Source organism: Parasteatoda tepidariorum, chromosome 8, assembly GCF_982258835.1.
Source record: "Parasteatoda tepidariorum strain Cologne lab strain chromosome 8, Ptep-v5.0, whole genome shotgun sequence".
In the NCBI taxonomy this organism is placed as follows: domain Eukaryota; kingdom Metazoa; phylum Arthropoda; class Arachnida; order Araneae; family Theridiidae; genus Parasteatoda; species Parasteatoda tepidariorum.
This window is the reverse complement of record NC_141762.1, coordinates 88,027,142-88,049,829: the sequence shown is the minus strand read 5'-3', so window position 1 is coordinate 88,049,829 and position 22,688 is coordinate 88,027,142. Positions and strand designations below refer to the sequence as shown.

Sequence of the window (22,688 nt, the reverse complement as noted above, 5' to 3'; positions counted from 1 at the left end):
TAAGACAAATATTTTTTGAATATATCACAATTCTAGTTTATTTTTACTCAATCTTAATTTAAATCAATATTTAATAAGTAACATTTTTATATAGAAAACAAAATTAATGATATTTTGATCCAATACGACAACCAATAAGAACTTGTTTTCTCAATTCTATTATTCTTTCCTACATAATTCTAACTGCAGTTTGTACTTTTTTAATGAGTTTATCTTTTTCAGTGATTCTTTATTACTTAACAATTTTCTTTTGCCAACTATCAATATAAAAATGATTGATCAATAATTTTTGTAAGCAAAAAAATATAAATAAGTGAAAAATAAATTAAATAAATAAACGAAAACAAAGTTTATTACTTGCTCATGTAGTAAATATTTTTTTTTCAAAGAAAATGAAAATTAATTAAAATTTTGAAAAAAGGATATATATATTTTTTTCTACTTTTAATTCATTATGCACTAATTAGAGTTTAAATGCATTTAGTGCAAAATAATGCATTTAGTTTAAATAGTACATTAAATGCATTTAGTTTAAATGCATTAGAGTTTAAATGCAGAGTTTAAATGCACGAAACATTATGCACTAATTAGAGTTTCTTTAAATTCATTATGCACTAATTAGAGTTTAAAAATAATTTTATGATTTTTTTTACGCAGAAATAAGGTTCTGAAAAGATTTCTTCTCATTTACAATGCATCCATATAAATTTTATGAAAAGAACTTTTCATTGTAACAATAACCATCATTCAATCTTCTAAGTAGGGTGTTTGGTTGTTACCTTATCAGTTGTGATTTCATCCTATTCAAAATTGACATGCTTGTATTTAACTATTCATTTGTATTTGTAGTTAAAGCAGTTTTCTTATGATTTATTTTTGCTATCACACCAGTTGTTCTCATAGTTCAACATCTGTTTGCTATTGAACACGAACATGCATTGTTCAAATCGCTATTGCACTTGTCAAGGTTAAGATCTTACCATTCACTATATTCATTATTTCTACTCCCACTAATTTATCAGGATTGACCACCCACCTTTAGCTGACCATCTTATCAGCTCTTATTCAGACTTGTGCAGTTGATGGTCAGAACCACTTGATGTAAGCCACCTGTGAAAGAATATCGTCCACTACAAAGTCATTAGTATATGAGTATAGGAAAAGATAAGCAACTGAGTTCTCTGTAGAGAAGAAATTTAGTCTAGGAAATACTTGAAAACTTGTCTAAGAAAAAAGGAAAACTTGTGAAACGTAAGTTAAAAATGTTTATTTATTCTTTTGTAATTCCTTAGAGCTTATATTGTTTAAATTTTTATTTTAATGTGATTTTGAAATTTAATGTACTCTGTCACTGATCATGCGCACTGATATTCTACAGTTTTTAGCTGAGTTATAATATGTAATGCAGGATCTCAAGGGGGTTAGGCAGCGGATTTTTTAATGTATTTATATAATTTTTAAAGTGGAATAAGCAGCAAACATTTAGTTTTTAAAGGGATGCAGAAACGATTGATAATTTCACAGACTTATAATTAGTACTTTTTTATTTATTTTTTGCAAAGAAATACTTTAATATTTTTTAGTAAAAAAGAATTTAGCATTTTATATTTCTCTTCGATCTCTATAAACTTGAATCTTATATTATTAATAAATATTTTAGAAATATTCAAACTATTTAATCGATTTTGTTTTTGTAAAATATTTTGTGATTTCAACTACCTCTATAGAATGTTAAAAAAATGAAATAATTTATGATTTTTTTATCAGATCAAGGGGGAAAGATTTTGTAAGCAATTTTTTACTACTTAACGCATAATTTTCTGTTAAAATACCCTATTACCCATACATATTATACCTGTTTGATACTCTACGCATTGTTTTCATAATTTTCAATGCAAAGAAAGAGGGATCCTGAACTATAAGTAAATATAGTAGTAAAATGCTAACTATAAACTAACAATTAATATTATGGACTAAAATTTAGCTAAATATTATAAGCTAACAAAAACAAATTTGTTTTGTAAGCTCAAATTTATTTATATTAAATTAATAGAAATTGATATTTATCAAAAATAAAATATTTCACAGATATTTTAACCTGCGTGCTAATTATAATAGATTCCTAAAAAAGTTTTTCAGTAAGTTTATTATATTTTCTTCGCATTTAGTATATGATTAATTTTTATAATTTTTAACTATAATCGATATCTATTGAGTTATTTTTTTCTTTATGTTATTTTTGTAGGCTTGTTATTAGATATTTCCTGAAACATTTTTCATCAGTGTAATAATTTATTCCTGATATTTAGTATATAACTAATTAATTCAATTTAATTATATTTGATATCTATTGAATAATTTAATCTTCCCTGATGTTTTTATTTGTGTGCTAGTTATGTGAGATTTCAAAACATTTTATAATTTTTTATTAAGTGTAATTTAATTAAATATTTAGCATATAATTAATCAGCGTAATTTAATTATATTTGATATCTATTAAATAATCAAGTATATCTCAATTTATTTTAATTTATGCTAGTTATAGATGGTTTGTAGAAAAAATTTTCAGTTTTTCATTAAGTGTAACAATTTAATTTTATATTTAGTACGTAATTAAAAATAAAATTTAATTATATTTTATATCTTTTGAACAATCTAATTTTCATTGCATTTTTTTTTTGTATAAAAGATTTCTAAAAATATTTGTCAGTTTTACTAAGCTGTAGATTAAATTCAATACATGTTTCATTAGATATTCTTGACATTCAGCATATATATATTAGAGATTATCAGTAGTCAGTATATATGTAAGTAGTCATCCATAAAATTACGATACGAACTTTTATTCAATTGTTTGTCTACCAATTTCAAAGCTTTTTCCCTTAGAGTAGTGTTTCCCAAACTTATGACTTTTGTATAACCTTTCTAAATTTTTAAGAACGCTGTGTACCACTAATGAAAAAATGAATGTATTTTTTACTATAAAAAATTGCATGAAATTTAAAAATCACAACTGGCTGGCTATTGACACCACTAATTATTAACTGTCAACCTTGCAAAAAATAGCCTGGGGGTACGCGTACCGCACTTTGGCAATGCCTTAAAGACAGGGTATATTTTACTAAGCATAATTGAAGAATAGATTAATACATTTAAAAATAAGTATATTCAGGGGTGGTTGTGGGTTTTAGAATACTTTAGTTTTACTAAAAGAAAATATTTTAAGGTAGAAATCCCGAGTTTAGGAAATTATAAATTTTTCTCATAATTTTTTTAAAAGAGAAGAAATTGATAGAACTATTTATTTAAATCTTATTTCATGAAATTTTAATGCTTAAATATTAATATAAAAATCATCAAAATAAGTCTTATTTTTTAGATAATAAAAATACTTACATCTATAACTATTAATAGAGCTTAATCGATAGTAAAAATTAAATAAATGAAAATAACTTTAAGAAACTGATCTAAATATTTTTGAAAATTTTATTTAATTTATTTTTGTAAAAATAGATGCTTAATGCTACAAATATGTTTTGAATCATAAATAGGACGCAAAACTTGCTCATTTCTTGATTTTTATTCATAGAATTTGTCATATGAACTATTTGGAAAAAGTCACGTGAATCGGGATGTTTGATTTGAAATTACCTGAATTTGAATCACGATATTGATTCAGTTGAGTAATCTGATTTTTCAAAAGTGTGATTGTGCATTCTCGTCCTTTAGCTAATTTTTAATATGTGCAATTTAATTGCTGACAATAGTAGTCTAAGGGACGGAAGTGACGTCCTCATAGAACTTTAAGGGATGCTTATTTCTGTTGTGTTTATTCATATGAATTAATAAATGATTTAAGAAAGCATCTTATGTTTAAAAAGTCTAGGATTTATTATGTATAAAAGTAATTGGTATCATCTATTCAATTAATATATTTTTAATAATGCATACTGCTTAATACTATTAAATGTTTATTAAAAAACTACGTAATTTTGGAATCAGTAAAAAATATAAATATTAATTATGAGTATACAAAATAAATATTTAAAAATTTCATCTTTAATTATTTTTTAAAATTACTTGAAGAGAATTAAAATATATTTTTTTACTCAAAAGATTTAATATCATTTTATTATATTAGATATGATTAATAAATTGATTATTTATCATATATGTATTGGATTTCAAGATTCGTTTATAGATTTAAATAAATTGATAAAATTAGTAGGTAAAAATTAATTTTATTAAATTTGTATACAAAGGAAAAGAAAATTATACTTGGTGTGTATATTCATTTAAATTAATAAAGGATTTAAGAAAGCATTATTCATTAATGAAGTCTAGAATTTATTATAAATAAAATTAATTGATTTCATATAGTCAATTAACATAAATTAAAGTATATTATAATTTTAATAATAAATATTATGAAATAATGTTTATTTAAATGTTATATGAAATGTTATATGAAATGTTTATTGAAAAAGAATTTTTTTAATCTATATAATTATTCAAAAAATATAAAATAAAGTAAGTAATGATAATGAGTATACAAAAATTAGTGTTAATTAATTTTGTATTTAATTGATTTTTAAAATTAAATAGAACGAATTAAAAACAACTAATAAATAAAGCGAGTAAAGCAATTTAAACATTCATTGAGTATAAAATAATTTTTAACAATGAATCTTTATTTTGTCCAGTGTAGGTAGCGAACCTACGAAAAAGGAACTTGCAGGGAGGGGGATGAGTCTTATATAGCTCGATTATTATGTTTATTTTATTGAGGATTATAATTATTTTGAAGAATGTTAACCTTAATTTTTATTAGAGGCCCGAAGTCCTATTATTTAATAGTAATATATATATATTTTTTCTCTCTCACTTTTCTTGATTTTTTCTAATTATCTAAGATATGTTTTTATCATTACTTTCAATTTCTTCTTAATAATATGTTAATCCCAATACATATCACATATACACATCTTACACATTTAAAAGACTTAAATTCTTGTGTGTGTGTATTATTAATCCTTCTGTGAATTTATTAATCTCTTATTTTCCCTCACGAATTTTTAATTTTTATTCTATTATTTTCCAGTTTCATAATAAAATTAGAGCTTGTGAATTTTTAACACTTTTACCTGCGCAGCAATAATTGTAATAAATACTATTCTGATTAAGTTTCTAAAAAAAATTATTAAACAATAAGAACTTTATAAAGTATTTTAAAGTATTAAGTATCTTAGCAAAGTATTTTACTTTATAAAGTATATAACTTTGTAAAGTATAAGAACTTTATAAAGTATGAGAACTTTATTAGAACTTATTAAGAACTTTATAAAGTATATGTGCATATTAGTTTTCTTTTCCATGTTTACATTACCTTCATAAGTTTAAATTATATGCTAATCATCTGACCAAAATTATGCTTTTTACTTTTCAAAACCATATTTTACACTTTATGTGTCTCAATTATAAAAAACATTATAATTTTCTAATATTTACTTGGATATATCTAACTCACATTACTCCAGTTCCTTATGCAAAATAGGAAAATATTTTATAATTTAAAATATTTGAACATTACATTTTGATTTAAATATTCTTTGGCTGCTCAAACTGACAAAATAGCTTAAATTTTTTTAATTTTCAAAACATAGAAATATTTTTCTCATCAGTTTTAACAAAAACTTCTCTATTCTCTCGTTTTTTATCACTTAATGTACTAGAAGTTTTTGTTGATATCCTTTGTGACTGATTTGTAAAATTTATGTCTTCAGAATTTTACGATTATTTGCGATAAGAATTTTATATTGCAATTTAAATGCTTTTTGTGAATTTTTTATAAATTTTTTCTTTTAATTACTTTATATATTGCTTCGCTGCTCAAAATCTAAAAGACAAGAGTTTAACAAGCGTTTTTTTTTTTGTTTTAAAAATTTCTTACTGCAAAATTAAGTGTTTTTTTTTTTCCAGATTTGTTCAGCTTTTTTGCTTTAATTATGGATTATTTATCCATTGTTCTATAAAATTTATTTTTCCTCCACGACAACTTTATTTTTTAAAATCTCTTTCGAGTGGATATTTATAAAATACAGGGCCTGATTATCGCCTAGGCCCAATAGGCATGGGTCTAGGGCCCACAATTTCTGAGGTGCCTCAAAAATTAGTAAAAAGTCTAATGGAAGGTGAGATAGCTTTGTGTTGGTTTAAGTACTAAATAAAAAATAATTACAGCTTACAATGAAAAAAATAATTTAGCTAATCAGTGACTTTTAGCAAAAATCACTGATTTCAATTGCTTGGGATCACCAAACTATTTTTATTTTGACATAACATTGTTTTGTTGTTTTATATTTTGCTTTAGTTTATAGATGCGTAAACTTTATCTTAGAAAAATAATCCTCAATTGTCTGCTTTCAAAACTTCTTAGAATGTTTATCTTGAATCATGCAGTTCAATAGATTCTTCTTTATTGTCAGGACTAATTACTCAAAATATTATGTAAATTTCAGTAATTTAATTTCAAAATATTTTGTAAGGGGCCCGGGGAATTTGGTGGAATTTAGGTCTGGATTTGTTTTGATCGGTCCCTGGTTAAATGTGGAAGAAAAGAGTGCAAAATTGCGTGTTGTAAAATAACTTAATGATAAATATAAAACTTTACGATTTTAGTTACATTTAAAAAAATAATAATGAGTAATGACAAGCGTTCTCTGAATTTCTATAAGTTTCGTTAAACGAGAATTATTACTTCGAATTTATTTCTTCGTATCGAGTAACACATTCAGAATTTTTTTTTTTTTTTTCAGATGATTATTTTTCTCAATTCAGGGAACTGTCCAACATTTTTTGATTAACTTTTCAAAAAATATTTTTTACCTAAAACTAGAATAATTGTATATTTTGAAGCCGAAATATTGCGTGATTTTTTTTTTTTTTGTTGAAACATTGAAGTTTAAGATTAAGTAAACAAAAATGAACCAGAGAGAACCAGTTATAGGGACTAGCGAGCATAGCTTCCAGCTTCTTTTTTTTAAAAAAAGTAAAAAAAAAAAATTGTAATATGTCTTTGATACATTAAAACCAATTGATATTTTTCTTAACTATAGAACAGTGAAATTATTAACTAGAAAAAAAGAACATTTGGTCTATGACATTTTCCTGAAGTTTCCTTTTCTTAAACAGTTGTACATTTTTATTATAAATGCTATAAGCGGTGAATGAACATTTATCATTATTTGCAACGATTCAGGTAACTTATTTTTTCGTTCATGTTTGGCTTTCTTAAAATTTATCGTACATGAGACATATTAAATTTGCATTTATCTTTTTTAAATACTCTTATTGAAATATACCAAGCATGATATTGTAATTACAATTTGATTGTTAGTTCAAATATTACTAAATTTTAAACTTGCAGTAAAAATAAAAATTATGTTTGTAGATGAAATGTAACTACACAGAAATTTAAAGATGATCAGACCATTTTGCATTATAATTTTAACAAGAGTTTTTTTTAATATTTATTTTGTTTCTTTTTTCTTTTTCTATTCAAAATTTATAACTGTTCAAAAGTTATAGCAAATTTAAGTGTTTTCGTTTCACGATTTGTTCAGCTTTTTTATATATTGATTATTTAATCATTGTTGTACAAAATTTATTTTTCCTTCACTATGTCTTTATTTTTTAATATCGTATTCTAGTGGATGTCAATTAAATATAGAAAAAGAGAGCGGGAGGTTGCATGTTTCTAAATGCAAACTTTACTTTTTCTGAAGCTTTCTTTTCATAAGCAATTGTACACTTTTATCATAAATGCTATAAGGAGTAAATAAGAATTATTTCTATTATTTGCAACGTTTTAAGTGCCTTATTTTTTCGTTTTCTTAAAATTTATCGTACATGAGACATATCAAATTTGCATTCTTCTTTTTGAGATACTTATATTGAAACATACCAAAAATTATTTCATTTTCAGATTTTACTTTCTTAAAGCTATGGCCGCGCAGAATAGGAAACCATTCCGGAAAACTGAGGCTGAATATACATTCATTGATTTAATGGACGATGTAAGTTTGTTTTGAATTTTTATTAAGAACACTGTCTTTATTTTTAATTTTTTTCTGCCCACGTGTTTGTTAATATATTTCACTGTTGAATTTAATATTGTATTATACATATTTTTTATTTATATTACCGAGCAAAATATTTACTTAATTTTTTTCCAAATAACTTTTATCCAAGAATCAAAGGAAATGTCGAAAAATTTAAATTTTATTTTTTTTTAATCTAAAATATAATAATTCCGAAAAAGTTGAAAAAGGAATTTTCCTCATAATTTTAACACTGTGCATTGTTCTATTAAACCGCATATTGTTCTTTCCTTGTTTTAATTAGTCAAAACATAACAGAGTTGATATTTACTACTTTAGAGCTCTAAATAAGCGAATTTTAATGGGAGTTTATTGCATGTTCGTTAATAATTTTCCATGTTAGATTCTTTATTCTATGTTCTTTATTCTATGTACAATTAATGTTGGCATGCTGAAGTTACCGCAACTAATTAACATATTTAACTCAATGAGAAACAAAGTGTTTATTTTGCTTTTCAAATTGTGATTTTCTAAACTTGAATAATATTATATTTAGGGTAATTGAAATAAAAAGAATTAATTTATGTCGTGAAACTCAAATTTATCGGAAAGAAGCTAAAAATATTTTTTACTGTTTTTATCAGTATTGTCCCCACAGTTTTATGCGTGATTTCTCAGTGTTTAATTTACCGATTTTTTTATTATATTTTTTTACCTTTACGAATTCGGTATTTAACAGGTAAAAACGAGTGAAAAAAATTTATTGAATTGTACCACTTTCAAATTTACAATTTTTATAAATCAAAAATCAATTTAATGATGAAATTCAGTTATGTTGAATAAAATATTTGCTTTTGGTTCTATAATATGTAACTAGCAATCATATAAAAGCAAAAACTACAATAATATGTGACTAAGAATTAGTCTATTCACGAAACCAAATGCCTCTTCCGTACCAAATGCTTCTTATATCGTACCAACCATGAAAATTTGAGTAAGAATGAATAAGCAATAGTAAGTCAGTAAGTAAGTATAAGTAAGTTACCCAACATAAGCGTTAAAGTAAATGGAATTAAAAAATCCGAATGTAATATTTGATAGGTATATGGCTCAGTATTGTTTTTTGAAAACATGCAAAATTTTCTGTTTCTGACTCTAGGCAAGCACAATTTTCATATTTATTTGCATCTTGATGATTTTAACGAATAATTTCAGTACATCTTATGCAGTTTGCTTATAGCTCTTTGTGATTTAGACTGCTTCTGCGCAGAGGAAGGCATTTGAGTTTTTGAAATCCTACCAGTAATATAATTGTTTTATAACTGGATCCAATTGACTCGCATTAGATTTTCTGCAGGATAATCGTCAATTCGGTTGAAGACTGATGCATAAATTAGCAATGCCTTAGAACTCATTGGAAAGACGCCTGTTTTTAAGTCCTTAATCACCAGATTTTGAGTTGTTGTTGTTGTTGTTCATTTACGTCGCACCAGAGCTGCACAATGGGCTATTGGCGACGGTCTGGGAAACATCCCTAAGGATGATCCGAAGACATGCCATCACAATTTTGATCCTCTGCAGAGGGGATGGCACCCCCGCTTCGGTAGCCCGACGACCTGCACGCGAAGTCGAGCACTTTACGGTAGCACAGTTTAACGAGGACCAATACCGCACACCCTCGGTCCCTACGCAGACTGATCCAAGTGGTCACCCACCCGCACACTGACCGCAGCCAGTGATGCTTGACTTCGGTGATCTGATGGAAACCGTGTCTTAACGATCAGTCCACTGCGGGACACCAGATTTTGAATTAAAACATTGTTACAGAAAATATTGAACTTAAATAGAGATTGAAACTGTCTTCTAAATCGTGTCATCTTTGGAGCCAATCGAATATACTGTTTTGGAAATTACGTTACATTTTAAATCAAGCATTATTCTACCTGGTTCATGTTCCGAGAAGCTGAAGAAGGCTCAAGTTTGAAGCTTAACCATTGCCTCAAACAACAGCTGACGATTGATAAATCAATTAGCTGCTTGAATTCTTAAATCTTGGAATAGAATTTTCAATTTTTTTCTGCCTTATTTTATGCCTACGTAACTGAATTTCAAATCTGAAATTGCACCGAAATAGTAGTATTGCATTTTTATTATCGACAGACAGAATTACGATTGTATATGAATTAAATACGTATGTCATGTGTGTTTCTCCTGAGAAATTGTAAAACTTCAAATTATAGTCAAAAACTATATCTTTCAAATTAAAAGTTAATAAGGCAGATATATTCTTATTCTGAGTATTGGAGAATTATTTATTTTAATACATTTTGCGTTTTCTTTTATTTATCCAATTTGTTTGAAAATTTGAAGTAACGGATAAGGATATTTATTACAGGAATTGGAAATGATGGGAGAAGAATTATCACTTGTAAAACAAATTATCAATGCTCGAGGAAATCAAAGAATGATGACAAAAAAAATGGCTCCCTTGAAGGAGCTAGATTCTGCTCAAGAGTCAGTAATCGAAGAATTCCATCAAAGGTAATGATGCATTTTTCATATTACATTTAATTTTGCAAATTGTTTTTTCACTACTTTTTTAAGCATTTTTCCCAGGTTATTGATAACACTTTAAATATATTTTCTCATTTTAGATTAGAAGGAGAATCTGCATACGATAGGCTGCTGGTAAATCAAGATGGATTTGTTTGGAAAATAGAGAGATTCCAAAGCATATTAGCAGGATTTAAACATGTTTATGAAAGGGTAACTATGCTGCTTCAAGTCTTATTTATAGATATCGTCTTTACTATTAGAACATGGCTGCCAACTGTTCAGAATTTTTCAGATTAGGTCCTAATTTTTAAATGAAATCCGATATTTTTAATTTTATATATATATATATATATATATATATATATTATGATTTTATGAAATATTTTTCAATTTTATATTCTTGTTTTGTTTTTATTATGTTTCTTCATAAACAATGTTGTGATACAGCTTTTCCATGATTTTAAGCCACTGCATATCTCAGTTATACTATAATCTATCCTTTAATTGAGATTGTGTTTTAGATTTCTTAGCATAATAAGTTAAAAAATAAAAATCGGAATTCAGATTTCTTAGTTTAGAAAATAAAAATACGAATTTTCGTAAAATTGCAATATTTATGTTTTTAAGCCAATCCTTTGTTCTGATTGCCAATTCCTGTAATCATTGCGCAGAAGAAAGTTTTAGTAGATTTATTGGAACACATTATTCCAATAGCTGCTGCTGACCATTTCACTAAATTAAATCTTAAATTTCTACTGAGATATGCTATTATTATTTTTTGAAATATGCATTGTAGTATTTAAACACTACGAAATAGCTTGCATCAGAAATATTTGCTTATGATGCATATTATTATTTACCTGTGTTTTATAATTTGGAGAAGAATAGTTTATTAATGGGTAAAGGTAGTTTTTAAACTATTTATACTGGTATTCTTAAATATAAGATATTGATATTGTTAATTTTCCACAAAAGGTAGTGCTTATAGTTTTGTTTTACTAATTTACATAAGAAATTTAAATATATTTTCATTAATGTCCTAATTTATTAGTTAAATTTTTGCCTTACTATCGTAATTGGTGGGTATATTTTGTCGTGTATAGTGCTCCTACTATTCGACTCCTAAGGTTGGCAGCTATGTTAGAATAATAAACAACAATTTGCGAGTCAATGCTTACTTTTCTTCCAGCTATCATTTTTTATAATTTGAGTTACCAATTCTTCGATATTAACTTTAAAAACTAAGACAATATCGAAAAACATGAATTTTTTTTAATGCCCGTATTAAATACAAATCGAAATTTAATTACTAAAGAAATATCTTTTGATTGCAAAATTTCATTTATTTCGCAATGTTTCGAATAATTAATACATTATTTTTGAATGTAAATTAGCATTTTTTGTATAAAAGTTTTGACTTTTCAATACAAATACTGAGGAATAATTACATAGCTATTTAACGAAAATATTTTTTCAGGAATTATGTATTTGCTTTTAAAACATATGTCATTGAGTTATAAGTAAAAAAATATTTTTTTTTACTTAAAAAAATCTGCGTATTGTTCTTTTTCCTTTCAGTTTTTAAAATTTCGAAAGCTTTGTTTAGTTATGACTGGTGGCTCAAATTTCTTAAACTATTTTTCATTTATACTATATTCTATACATCAAGTTTTTATATTAATCTGTTCCTGCTTAAAGACATAATGTGATATGTAAAAAATAGCTCTTCTTTTTCTCCCAGATTTTTTCGAAGGAAGCAGAAAAGACTGAATTTTTAAGTGACCTGGTAATCAAACAGGGATGGATAATTCATGCTCTGGAATTAGAACTTATGAGCGAAAAACAAGTAAGTTGAAAATAATTTTTAGGAGAGAGGAAAGGTTGGAAGTTATATTTTTCTGTGTTAAAAATTAATTGAATTAATTACAGTAAGATATGAAAATCCAAGGCTAATTCTAAATTTAAACTTTATTCACCAACTAAGAATTTAGGTTAAGATTTTAATTCTTGACTGTTTAATGTTTTTTACCTTTTGTCTGTTTAATGTTTTTTACTGTTTTGTTTAATTTCGATTTATTTGATTTACAAATTGGTTAGTAAGGAAAAAGTTGTAATTATAAATTGCGCTAAATTAAGATAGATTAAAAGAAAACAATGTGATCTAGTAAATTACTTTATTATAAATATCAGAGGAAGAATTTTTTTTGTTGTTATTGTGGAATAAAAATCTATTTAGAGTAACATCCAATCTATTTTCAAATGACCTTGATTTTATTTTGTGTTCCGAAAAGTACATCTGATTTCGATTTCACAAATTCATCTGTACCAAAGGTTCTTCTCGTAAACATAATAATAACTACAATAATAATAATACTTATAGTAATAGTAAATATAGCAATGAAAAAAATTTCAAACAAATATTCATTTTAACAGTGTGTTTAATACTCGAATAATAATACTACTAATAAATAATAACTGATAGTAATAACTAATACTAATAAGTTTGCTTTCTAAGTAAGAAGCCATTATTCAAGGAAACGAAATTTAAGTACTGCAAAGTACAAGTAGAGAAAATAATAAGGTATTGTAGGAAAAGTAACTTAAGTACTTTTGCAATAAATTTAAACTAAATTAGAATTAGCGAGTTATGAAATACTGCGGTATATTACTAATTCATAGTGCTTTAAATTAAAAAAAAATGGTTTTCAAGTTATCACCCCCTAAGTAATTATCATTTCAGTTGAGTTGATATTATTTTAAGACTCCCTGCAACTTTTGTCTGCAGTTTGATGAAAGTTTCAAAAATATCCATTAAGTGCAGCCTTTGCAGAACACCCTTATATATTTGTTAATAGCACTAATTATTAGAAGTATTTAGACATAGACAGTAAATTAAATATGCAATCTCTGGTTAAAAATTCCTGAATCGTTACAGTGAATGAAAACCAATTTTGAGTACCATGCAAATATTTTTTTAAAAATATTTGCTTTAAATGAATTTTTTTTACATATATTTGATTTTTTTAAATGAATATTTTTAACACAATTATTGAATTTTTAGGGTAGAGATAATAGAGATAAAAAATTTAAAGAACAGAGAGAAAAATTAGAACACTTGTGTAATAAACAACAAGCTGAAGTGGAAGATTTTCGAAGAAGACTTCAAGAGAGTGAAAACGAGTTGAGAAATGCAGTATCAAAGTAAGTACTTTTGAAAATTCTTAACAACAGTAATTTTAATACATAAGATAGATACATATATAAGTTCAAAATGAAGATAAAATAAAGAAAAATTATAGACATATGAAAAGAAAGGGGGGGGGGAATAATAAGTAAAAAAATAACAAACAACAGTTTAAAAAAAAAGAAAAAAAAAGGATGAAATTTTATTTAAAAAAAAAGCCGGAAAAAAAGATATAATTTTTTCATCATCCCACACGATTATATCCGCAAAAAAGAGTGCTTTCTGATATTGTATCAATATAGCCAAAGCAAAATATATTAATGCAATAGTATATATATATATATATATATATATATATATATATATATTGATCAGTAGTTTAAATATTATGCTTTACGTAAATAGAAACTTGTCATCAAACTAACTTGTCTTATTTATATGTATTTTATTCCTCAGTTTAAAATTCATTTTTGGTAAAAATTCTTTTTCTTTTTTATTATTAGGTTAAGAAAAGAAGAAGATGCAAGAAAAGAATTGCTGTTTAAGAATTCAAATTTGAGCTTTGATATTTTGAAGCTTAAAAAACAACTGACTGCAGTTAAATATGATTATCAGAAGGTATAAAAAACTATTTATTTTAAGACGTTAATAATTAGATATGAGACACATTACAAAATGTGATGCAACAGTGTAAATGTTACAGTAAAACAAAGAGATATAAATTATTTATGGTTTAATTGTAAACTTTACTGTTAAAATAGCATTTACAGTGAAAAGTACTAGTACTTTGAGTGCCGGTGCTTTTTATAGTTAAATTCGTTAAATTTTAGCGTTTAAATTTAGAATATTAAATTTAATATTGAAAGGTTAAATAAAACTTTATCTTAAACAAAAATCTACAGGCTCTTAAAAAGCTACTAAAACTTAGTATTTGGGTTTAAAATCATCCGAAAGTAATTATTATATTAGTTTTGAAAACAACTGAATGCTATCTTATTGGACACAAACGTAATATTCTGATATACATTCATTTCATTCTTCTTATTATCTCATCTTCTACCAGCGCTACAGCCGATTATCTCAAGAAGATTTATCCAGCTTCATCGATCTAAAAACAATGCTCTCCATCTATTAACTGCTGAGGCACTTTTCTACATTATCTAGCCCTCTTTTACGCAGCCTGCCTCTCTTTCATTTTCCTTCTGGCTTGTGAAAAGTTATTTCCTTTACTGGCTTCTCATTATTAGATCTATAGAAATGGCCAAAAAATCTCATCTGTTGTATTTTAATTGAACTTCTCTGAATTAGTCGTATGACTCATTTCCTGTTAATCTCACTATTTTTATTTTTGTATGCTCTTTTCTGCTTAAAGAATTTCCTATATGAGAGTAAATTGGCCCGAATGATGCGCATGTGCATGCCAGTCCAAACGTATAAGGATTCACTCCTCGTATGCCTCTTCTCGCTTGTTCTCTCTGTGAGCGGGTATCTTATTTACAGTTCAGCTGGCAATTTTTTCGGTTTTAATCTATTGTTAAAAAAAAAAGCATTTTCATCAATTCTAAATATTCTGTAATCTAATCGATGACGATCCCTCTATAGATAGTTGGAGAAAAAGAGGAATTAAATCAAAGATTGGCTGAAGTTGCATGGAATTCAGCTGGAGAACATGAGATGAAAGCTGCTGTGGAACAAGCATTTGAGATCGAAAAACCAGTAAGTTGAAATATTTTTGCTTTTACTCATATTTTAGTAAATTTTGCATACTTTTATGCAGCATTTCTTTATATTTTAATTCTAATACAAAATCCACCAGACTCAATCCTTAAGATATTTATATGCCACAAAAAATCCTGCAAGTTCATTTGATTGAAATTTCTTACCTTATTTATGACTTTTCGTTGCAGTTAAGAACTCCGACCAACAGTAGTAAGTCCAATTATATTTTCACGTGGACAAATTGTTTGTAAAGACATGCAAAGCAAATAGTTAATATTAAAGTAATTTCTTAACTGATGAAAATATTGCCATTTTTGAACTATATATTGAAAGCAGGGTATAAAGAGGATAAAAATAATCACGAATGTTATTTTTTAAGAATAAAAATTCTATTGCGTAACAAAAGTCAAAATTAATAAAAATTTTTTTAGTTGGAAATCAAAATGTTTGCTTTAGTGCATACTTAAGTAAATTTCCATTACCTGCTTCATTTCTCATTAATTAGTAGAAAGAAAAAAGAAATTGTTATGTAACATACATAATAATTATATATATTTGAATAATTTAAAATATACTCATTTTATAAAAATTAGTTCCGTTTCAGCTTCTTTCAAAATAAAGTTATAATGAAAATTTTTTTATGCGTAGCAAATTCTATTGCTAATAAAAGTCAAAATTAATTTAAATTTTTTTTAGTTGAAAATCAAAATGTTTGCTTTAGTGCATACTTAAGTAAATTTCCATTACCTGCTTCATTTCTCATTGATTAGTAGAAAGAAAAAAGAAATTGTTATGTAACATACATAATAATTATATATATTTGAATAATTTAAAATATACTCATATTATAAAAATTAGTTCCGTTTCAGTTTCTTTCAAAATAAAGTTATAAGGAAAAATTTTTTATGCGTAACAAAAGTCAAAATTAATTTAGTTGGAAATCAAAATGTTTGCTTTAGTGCATGCTTAAGTAAATTTTCATTACCTGTTATTTTCCATTACCTGCTTTATTTTTCATTAATTAGTAGAAACAATAAGAAATTGTAATATAATACATAATTATATATCTGAATAATTTAAAATATACTCATTTTATAAAAATTAGTTCCCTTTCAGCTTCTTTCAAAATAAAGTTATAATAAGACATTTTTTTATGATTTGAAGGTGATATGGGAGACTATTTATGAAACTAAACTGAATGCTTGCCGAAGACAAATGAGTGAGAGAGAGGAGCGAGATTATCATTCTCATCAGCAGCTACCTAACAAGGAGAAAGAATTGGATGAAATTTTATCTAGGTAAGTATCAAATATGGAGAGTTGAAATGAAGATATATCGCGGAAGAATCTGTTTATTGTAAATTTTCCTACGCTTTCAAAAGTAGCATAAAAATCTGAAATCTTGCAAACCTAGATTAAGCAATTAAGTTTCAAGACCAGAAAGTATGTTTACAAAAAAAAGAAAACTAACTTCGGCCGAATTTATTCGTAGGAAAGTATCTCGAATTGTGTTTGGTTGACTGAATTGCATTTTTGACGCACTCCAGGTTCGAACCCTAAATTCCAGTTTTTAATTCGAGTACTCTGCAATTGATGTCTATATTGGGTTTTTATGCATTGTTCTATAGTTGCTTTCCCAATTAAGGTTTTAAAATTATAATTTCTTCAAACGTAAATAGCGCTTCACGGTAAAATTTTAGGGTTGCCACTGCACAGGGAGAATAGGGAAAACCTGGAAAATACGGGGAATTTAAAAACCACCTAAAATAACAGGGAAAATGCATGGAATTTTGATTTTTTCTTTACAAACTGGGAAAATACAGGGAATTTTGTTTCTTATTTTTGTCTTTTAAAAAATGGTGGCCACTCAAAACGTAATTTATGGGATATTTAACCATGATATTTCAGCTGTACTAAACTATCTTATTTACTTTAGCATTATTTAAGTATGTTCAGCTGTTTTTCCAGCAAATAAAACTAATAAATATAGTTTGCCCAATATATCTCACACAAGAGCACAGTAATTGTTGTTTCCTCTTATTGTTTGGTGCATAATATGTACAGGAAAAACACAGGGAATTTTATGTCCAGATTTGAGTGGCAACCCTGAATCTTCAGTTAATGCCTTTAATTACTAGAGAAATGAATTAATAGTTAAATTATGAACATACAACAAGCGTTTAACAGTTAAAAACAATTGAGTTCATTTAACAAAGTAAATTTGAAGTTGAATATATTCATATGTCTGTTAAAACTATCTGCTGTAATATCGCAGTTATCAAATGAAATTTCAGAATGTAACTGATAATCACATTCAAAAGTAAAATTTGATATTTTTAATAATATTTTCAGATTAGAAGGAGAAAGAAAAACTTCAATATACGAACAACTGCTAAAAAATTTGGAGAGCTTAGATGATGATGATCTTGCAGTATCAAGACCAATGAATTTGAAGGTACAAAACTGAAGCTTATATTATTCTCTAACTTGAATTTAATTATAGATTGTTTTAATAATTAAAAATCCAGAAAATTTTACTCGAAAATAAGTTTGTTCGTTTTAAACTCATCTATTTGATTTAATTAATGTAAGTTTTAAAAATTTTAATATTTTTTGTAATTTTACAATTTTTTGTAAAATCACACATTGCAGAAATCATATTAATAATGACCGAAGATGTGTAATTATAAACTCGCATACAATTTATATCCTAAAAATAAATATTTATTAGGAGGGGCCTCAAAAGCATGATAAAGCCCTTCATTTTTAAATAAAAAGTTTTTCCAACCGTGAACAATTTTGTATTACATAATTTTCTACACTCAAGCAGCAAGTAATTATTAAGATATTATTTACATAATAGTGTTTTTTTATCTAAATTAAAAAGTTCCCTAAAGAATATAAGAAAATATATTACAACTCAAAAAAATTCTTTCCTTCCATGAAAATATAAGTATTATATTGTGCTAAAACTAAGCCTTGTTCCATTTTTAAAACAATTAGATTACAGGAAGGTACTACAGAACAATGCCTTCTTAATTATTATTTTTTTACTTTTGATAATTTTCTTCGGTATTAGAGTCTCAAAAAATAGGCTCAAAATTGAGCAATTATATCTGTAACTTCAAATTATTGTCGCAATTATAATAATGTAGCGGATTGAATCATTATTTGGTACCTTGATTCAAACTTATCAAGGAATCCATATCAAATTAGTCTACTGTGTATAACAGTGTTTTCCATGTCAGTTGAAAAGAATATCAAGATTTTTACAATCAGCGTGGTCATTACTTTGGCCATTTATCAAAATTAACATCATTAATGTAATTAGTGGCCGTTTATCAAAGTTAACAGCGCGGATACATAACTTTATATATAGTGTTATAAAACAGAAATTAATTAAATTCGTTTCTCCGAATCACGGTATCACAGAAGGTATTCACTTTCCAATGAGGTGACCCAGGCTCGTATCCCTACGTTGGCTGATTAATACGAATTCTGCTCCCGGGTTACACGATCCACGGTACAGACTTAAAATATGCTGAAAGATTTACCTTGGGAGGTTTTCGTGATTTTCTTGTTAATGTAACGTAAATGCTGGTTAGTTCCATTAAAAAGTCTCGCCAATAATTGATACGGGAGTTCTATTTCCCTCTGGATTGAATTCAAGGTTACAGAGTTGAGCCCTGTTAGTCGTAAACTCAAAATTGAGTCTGCTGTTTTTAAGCTGGTTATAAAACTAAACAAAATTTGCTCCAGTCGGGAAAAATTCACAAGTTCTTGACTTACGATTAACTTGTGTTCATTTAATAATTATTTTTTTACATAAATTATAAAATTTGAAAAAAGTTGGAAAAGTTTCATGAAAATGTCATATGATTGAGAATGAAGCTTGTATGTTGGGTATATCAACAAACAGCTATAATATTACAAACTATACAAACAAACAAACAATAATATTACAGGGTATTAACACTTTAGCGTGTTATTCTTCCTTCTGTTGAAATAATATATGTCTTTATTTTATTCTGTGACCAACGTTGAACTGCTGACCCAATTTTGAATTTATTGGGAAACTAACCTTCGTGGGGAACTTTTTGATGGAACAAAATCGCATTTATTTTACATGGGAAGGAAAACCTCGAAAAGCAGTCACAGTTAGCTGACGGTAAAGGGGACTTTAATCCATGGTCCGTTGATCACTGAGGGTATTTTACCTCAACATATTGTGGTGGATGTGAGTCGGGAGCAGAATTCATATAAAGCTACCACCGTTGGGATTTGAACCTTGGTCACTTCATAAATAGGTGAGCGCTCTATCCATTGAGTTGCCATGGCATCTTATGTGCTTAAAAAAATCATCGTCAAAATATAAAAACATTTTTCTTTTAGATTTAAATTTAATGATAAAATAGTTAAAAACTCAATCCGCTATGAAGTATGAGTTCTTACGAGAAACAACTATGCCCCTAACGGTGCATCGAATGTAATGACGACTTTGAACTAAAAATCTGAAAGTAGATAAAAATATAACACTAGACTATTGTTGTAAAATTGCTAATAGCTTAATTTTTCGCTATAATTTTGTCAAAATAAATATAAATAAAATAAAATTCTAGAACAATGGTAGCTATACTTTTTCAATTTTAATAGTATGATGATTTTGTATGCGCGTGATAACATACTTTTTGCTCACCATATTTTTACAGCTAAATTTAAAAAGATTAAAAATTGTTCTAAACAATATATGTGAATATTTCTAAGATGCATATTTAGACATGTACAAAATATGGAATATTATCTTACAGTTCTTAAAAAATTGAAACTATTTTAAATAGATTAATTTTTCTTATTTAGTTCACAAATATATTATTTTTAGGTTGGAGCAAGAATGTGGAAGGAAAAATCTTCTGTTAGGAAATGTCTGTTTAAAAATGAAATTTGAAGGGAATTTGTGCTTGTTGAATCAATCAAATAGAAGGTACGTTATTTTAATTCATAAACAATACTAACTAAGCGAAAATAAGAATTTTTATGACGGAATAAGTGTTATTTGAAAGCAAAATCCTTTAAAAGATCTTTTTTAAGTCCTGTTCGATGGCGAGGGTGGCGTGTTTTTAAAATCTTCAATGCTTCTCTTCGGCGACTGACCCATATTTTCAAAAGTCATTTTGCTTTAAAAATTAATTCCAGAAATGTAGTTAAGGACTTTTTCCAGTTCTTCTTTCACTCTTAGGTTTAAATATTTATTTTCTCGTAACTTATACATCTTGAAACATATAAGTTTCTCATTTTAACCATCACATCTTCAATTTCCTATCATTATTAAAATCATTTTTTCCTTTTCGTAATTCGTAATTTTTTATCATGTTTTATTCCAAGTTTCTGCACAAAGGAAAGATTTTCATTTTAGAATGCAAACTAAGTAAAATGTTTTTCAAAGAATGAATATTTATATATTTGATTAAAAAATATATAGTACCACGCAAAGTGTTCAGGATGTGTTTTGGATGCTGATGCCTTTCGCCAATTAAAATAGAAAGCTACAGTTTAAGTGTTTTATACTTGAATCAAAGTTATAATTTTAAACTGCAAATGCCAACTTGCCGCAATGAATTATCCAAGCTTTGTAACTTTAAAAATTTAAAAGTTATTAAATTTTTTATAATTTTTTTTCCACAAAGTAAAAGTTATCAAAACTAATGTCTTGTTTTAATTTTTTTGCAAACTTTTGTAAGCCCAGATAATGAGGATTTTGAATAAATTAGGCCACAAACACTTTACACTTTCTCAAAATTGTGGCTTTAACTCCTTATTAACATTTTTTGCTATATTCTGAATAGGCATGGAGACCGATGGCTATAGCTAGGTTTAGATAAAAGTAAGAGTTACGAGTAACTGTTAGAAACTCACCGCTGTAATTAAAATAGCATATTATTTGCAAAAAAAGTATCATTTCATAAGACGGAAAAAATTATCATTTCATACCATCAATCTTTTACAGAGAACATAAATAATGAACACTTTATCTGCTTTTTGTGTGTCTATGGTCACAGTAAGATATTTATCTACATTTTTACTGTTAAAAATACTTATTTTATAACTGCAAATATTAACCAATTCAAAATTAAATAATTTTCAAGCATCAGTAATAATTTTCTCCAAAGTATCTAAATTCGTTAATAAAGTTTTCAACATACGGCGATGTTAAAGGGGTATATGGTGCCAAAATTTGACTATTTTTGCTTATTTAATATTTTTGTACAGTGCACAACGCTATCAGTTAGCATTTTGTAAAATTTTATATATTCTTAAAACCTTCATCAATATACAGTGCGATCTGTTGGCAACTTATTATCAATTTCAAAAAAATTAAGTCCCCGAGTTCAGTTTCTTTTAATTACACATTGGTGTTTATTTTAATCATTTAGTAACTGTTAGAAAATTATTTGTTCAAATACAACAAACAATTTTGTAAATTAAAACTTGGGAAAAGAAGCACTTTTGTTATTCACCGAGTATAATAGCTGTCAATTATACAAAATAACCTGATTGATACCATTATCCATAACATATATAATATTTTTTAGATTGGAAGTTTTGCAACAGAAATCTCTTCTGCAGTACAACGAGGTGAAAATCTGCAAGATCCAGAATGTGAAAAAAAATGTCTTAATATAAAGGAGCTTGTTTATTTACGTAATCTTTTATCACTCTTTGGAACTTACTAAAGCTCTTTCTGAGTCAAATGTCATTGTCATGTCATGAAATATATACATCATTGTCCTTAAATATTATTTTCTTTTGTGTGTGAAATAAATAGTCATTTAAAACAAAATGTCTGAATCGTTATGTTAATACCAATATATATTAAGCTTAAATTATCTTTTTTAAGCTAAGAAGAACAATACTGTGAATTTCTCAAGTCTTTTATATAAGTTTATTATTTTTTTAATTATTATTTTATATGCTTTAAAATTTTTTTTATTTTACTCATTAAAATATGATTTCAAATACAGGAGAGTACTGTATTACGCATGTAACATTGACAAAATTAGGCAAGGATTTGGTTTTCTCAATTTTATTTAAAAAGTAATCATGAGCTCGATAATTTGTTCAGCCAATTTGATT

General features: G+C 26.3%; 2 protein-coding genes across 4 annotated transcripts in view; one reads left to right on the top strand and one right to left on the bottom strand.

The window, feature by feature from the left end:
* Positions 1-22,688, bottom strand: part of LOC147806500 (uncharacterized) — a 251,109-nt gene that overhangs the window by 207,117 nt on the left and 21,304 nt on the right. The window lies entirely within an intron of this gene.
* On the top strand, positions 1,014-22,395 carry LOC147806501 (uncharacterized). 3 transcript variants are annotated; one of them, XM_087169293.1, is made up of 12 exons: positions 1,018-1,251; positions 7,985-8,075; positions 10,495-10,640; positions 10,754-10,865; positions 12,397-12,501; positions 13,717-13,856; positions 14,343-14,457; positions 15,442-15,555; positions 16,723-16,856; positions 17,910-18,012; positions 20,437-20,538; positions 22,148-22,395. In XM_087169293.1, exons 2-11 carry the CDS (start codon positions 8,004-8,006, stop codon positions 20,500-20,502), a joined length of 1,107 nt encoding a protein of 368 aa, XP_087025419.1. In that variant the 5' UTR covers positions 1,018-1,251; positions 7,985-8,003; the 3' UTR covers positions 20,503-20,538; positions 22,148-22,395. The 3 variants fall into 3 exon arrangements, with proteins under 3 accessions (XP_087025422.1, XP_087025419.1, XP_087025421.1); XM_087169295.1 differs by lacking the exon at positions 1,018-1,251 and adding an exon at positions 2,029-2,138; XM_087169296.1 differs by lacking the exon at positions 15,442-15,555 and having other exon boundaries at positions 1,014-1,251.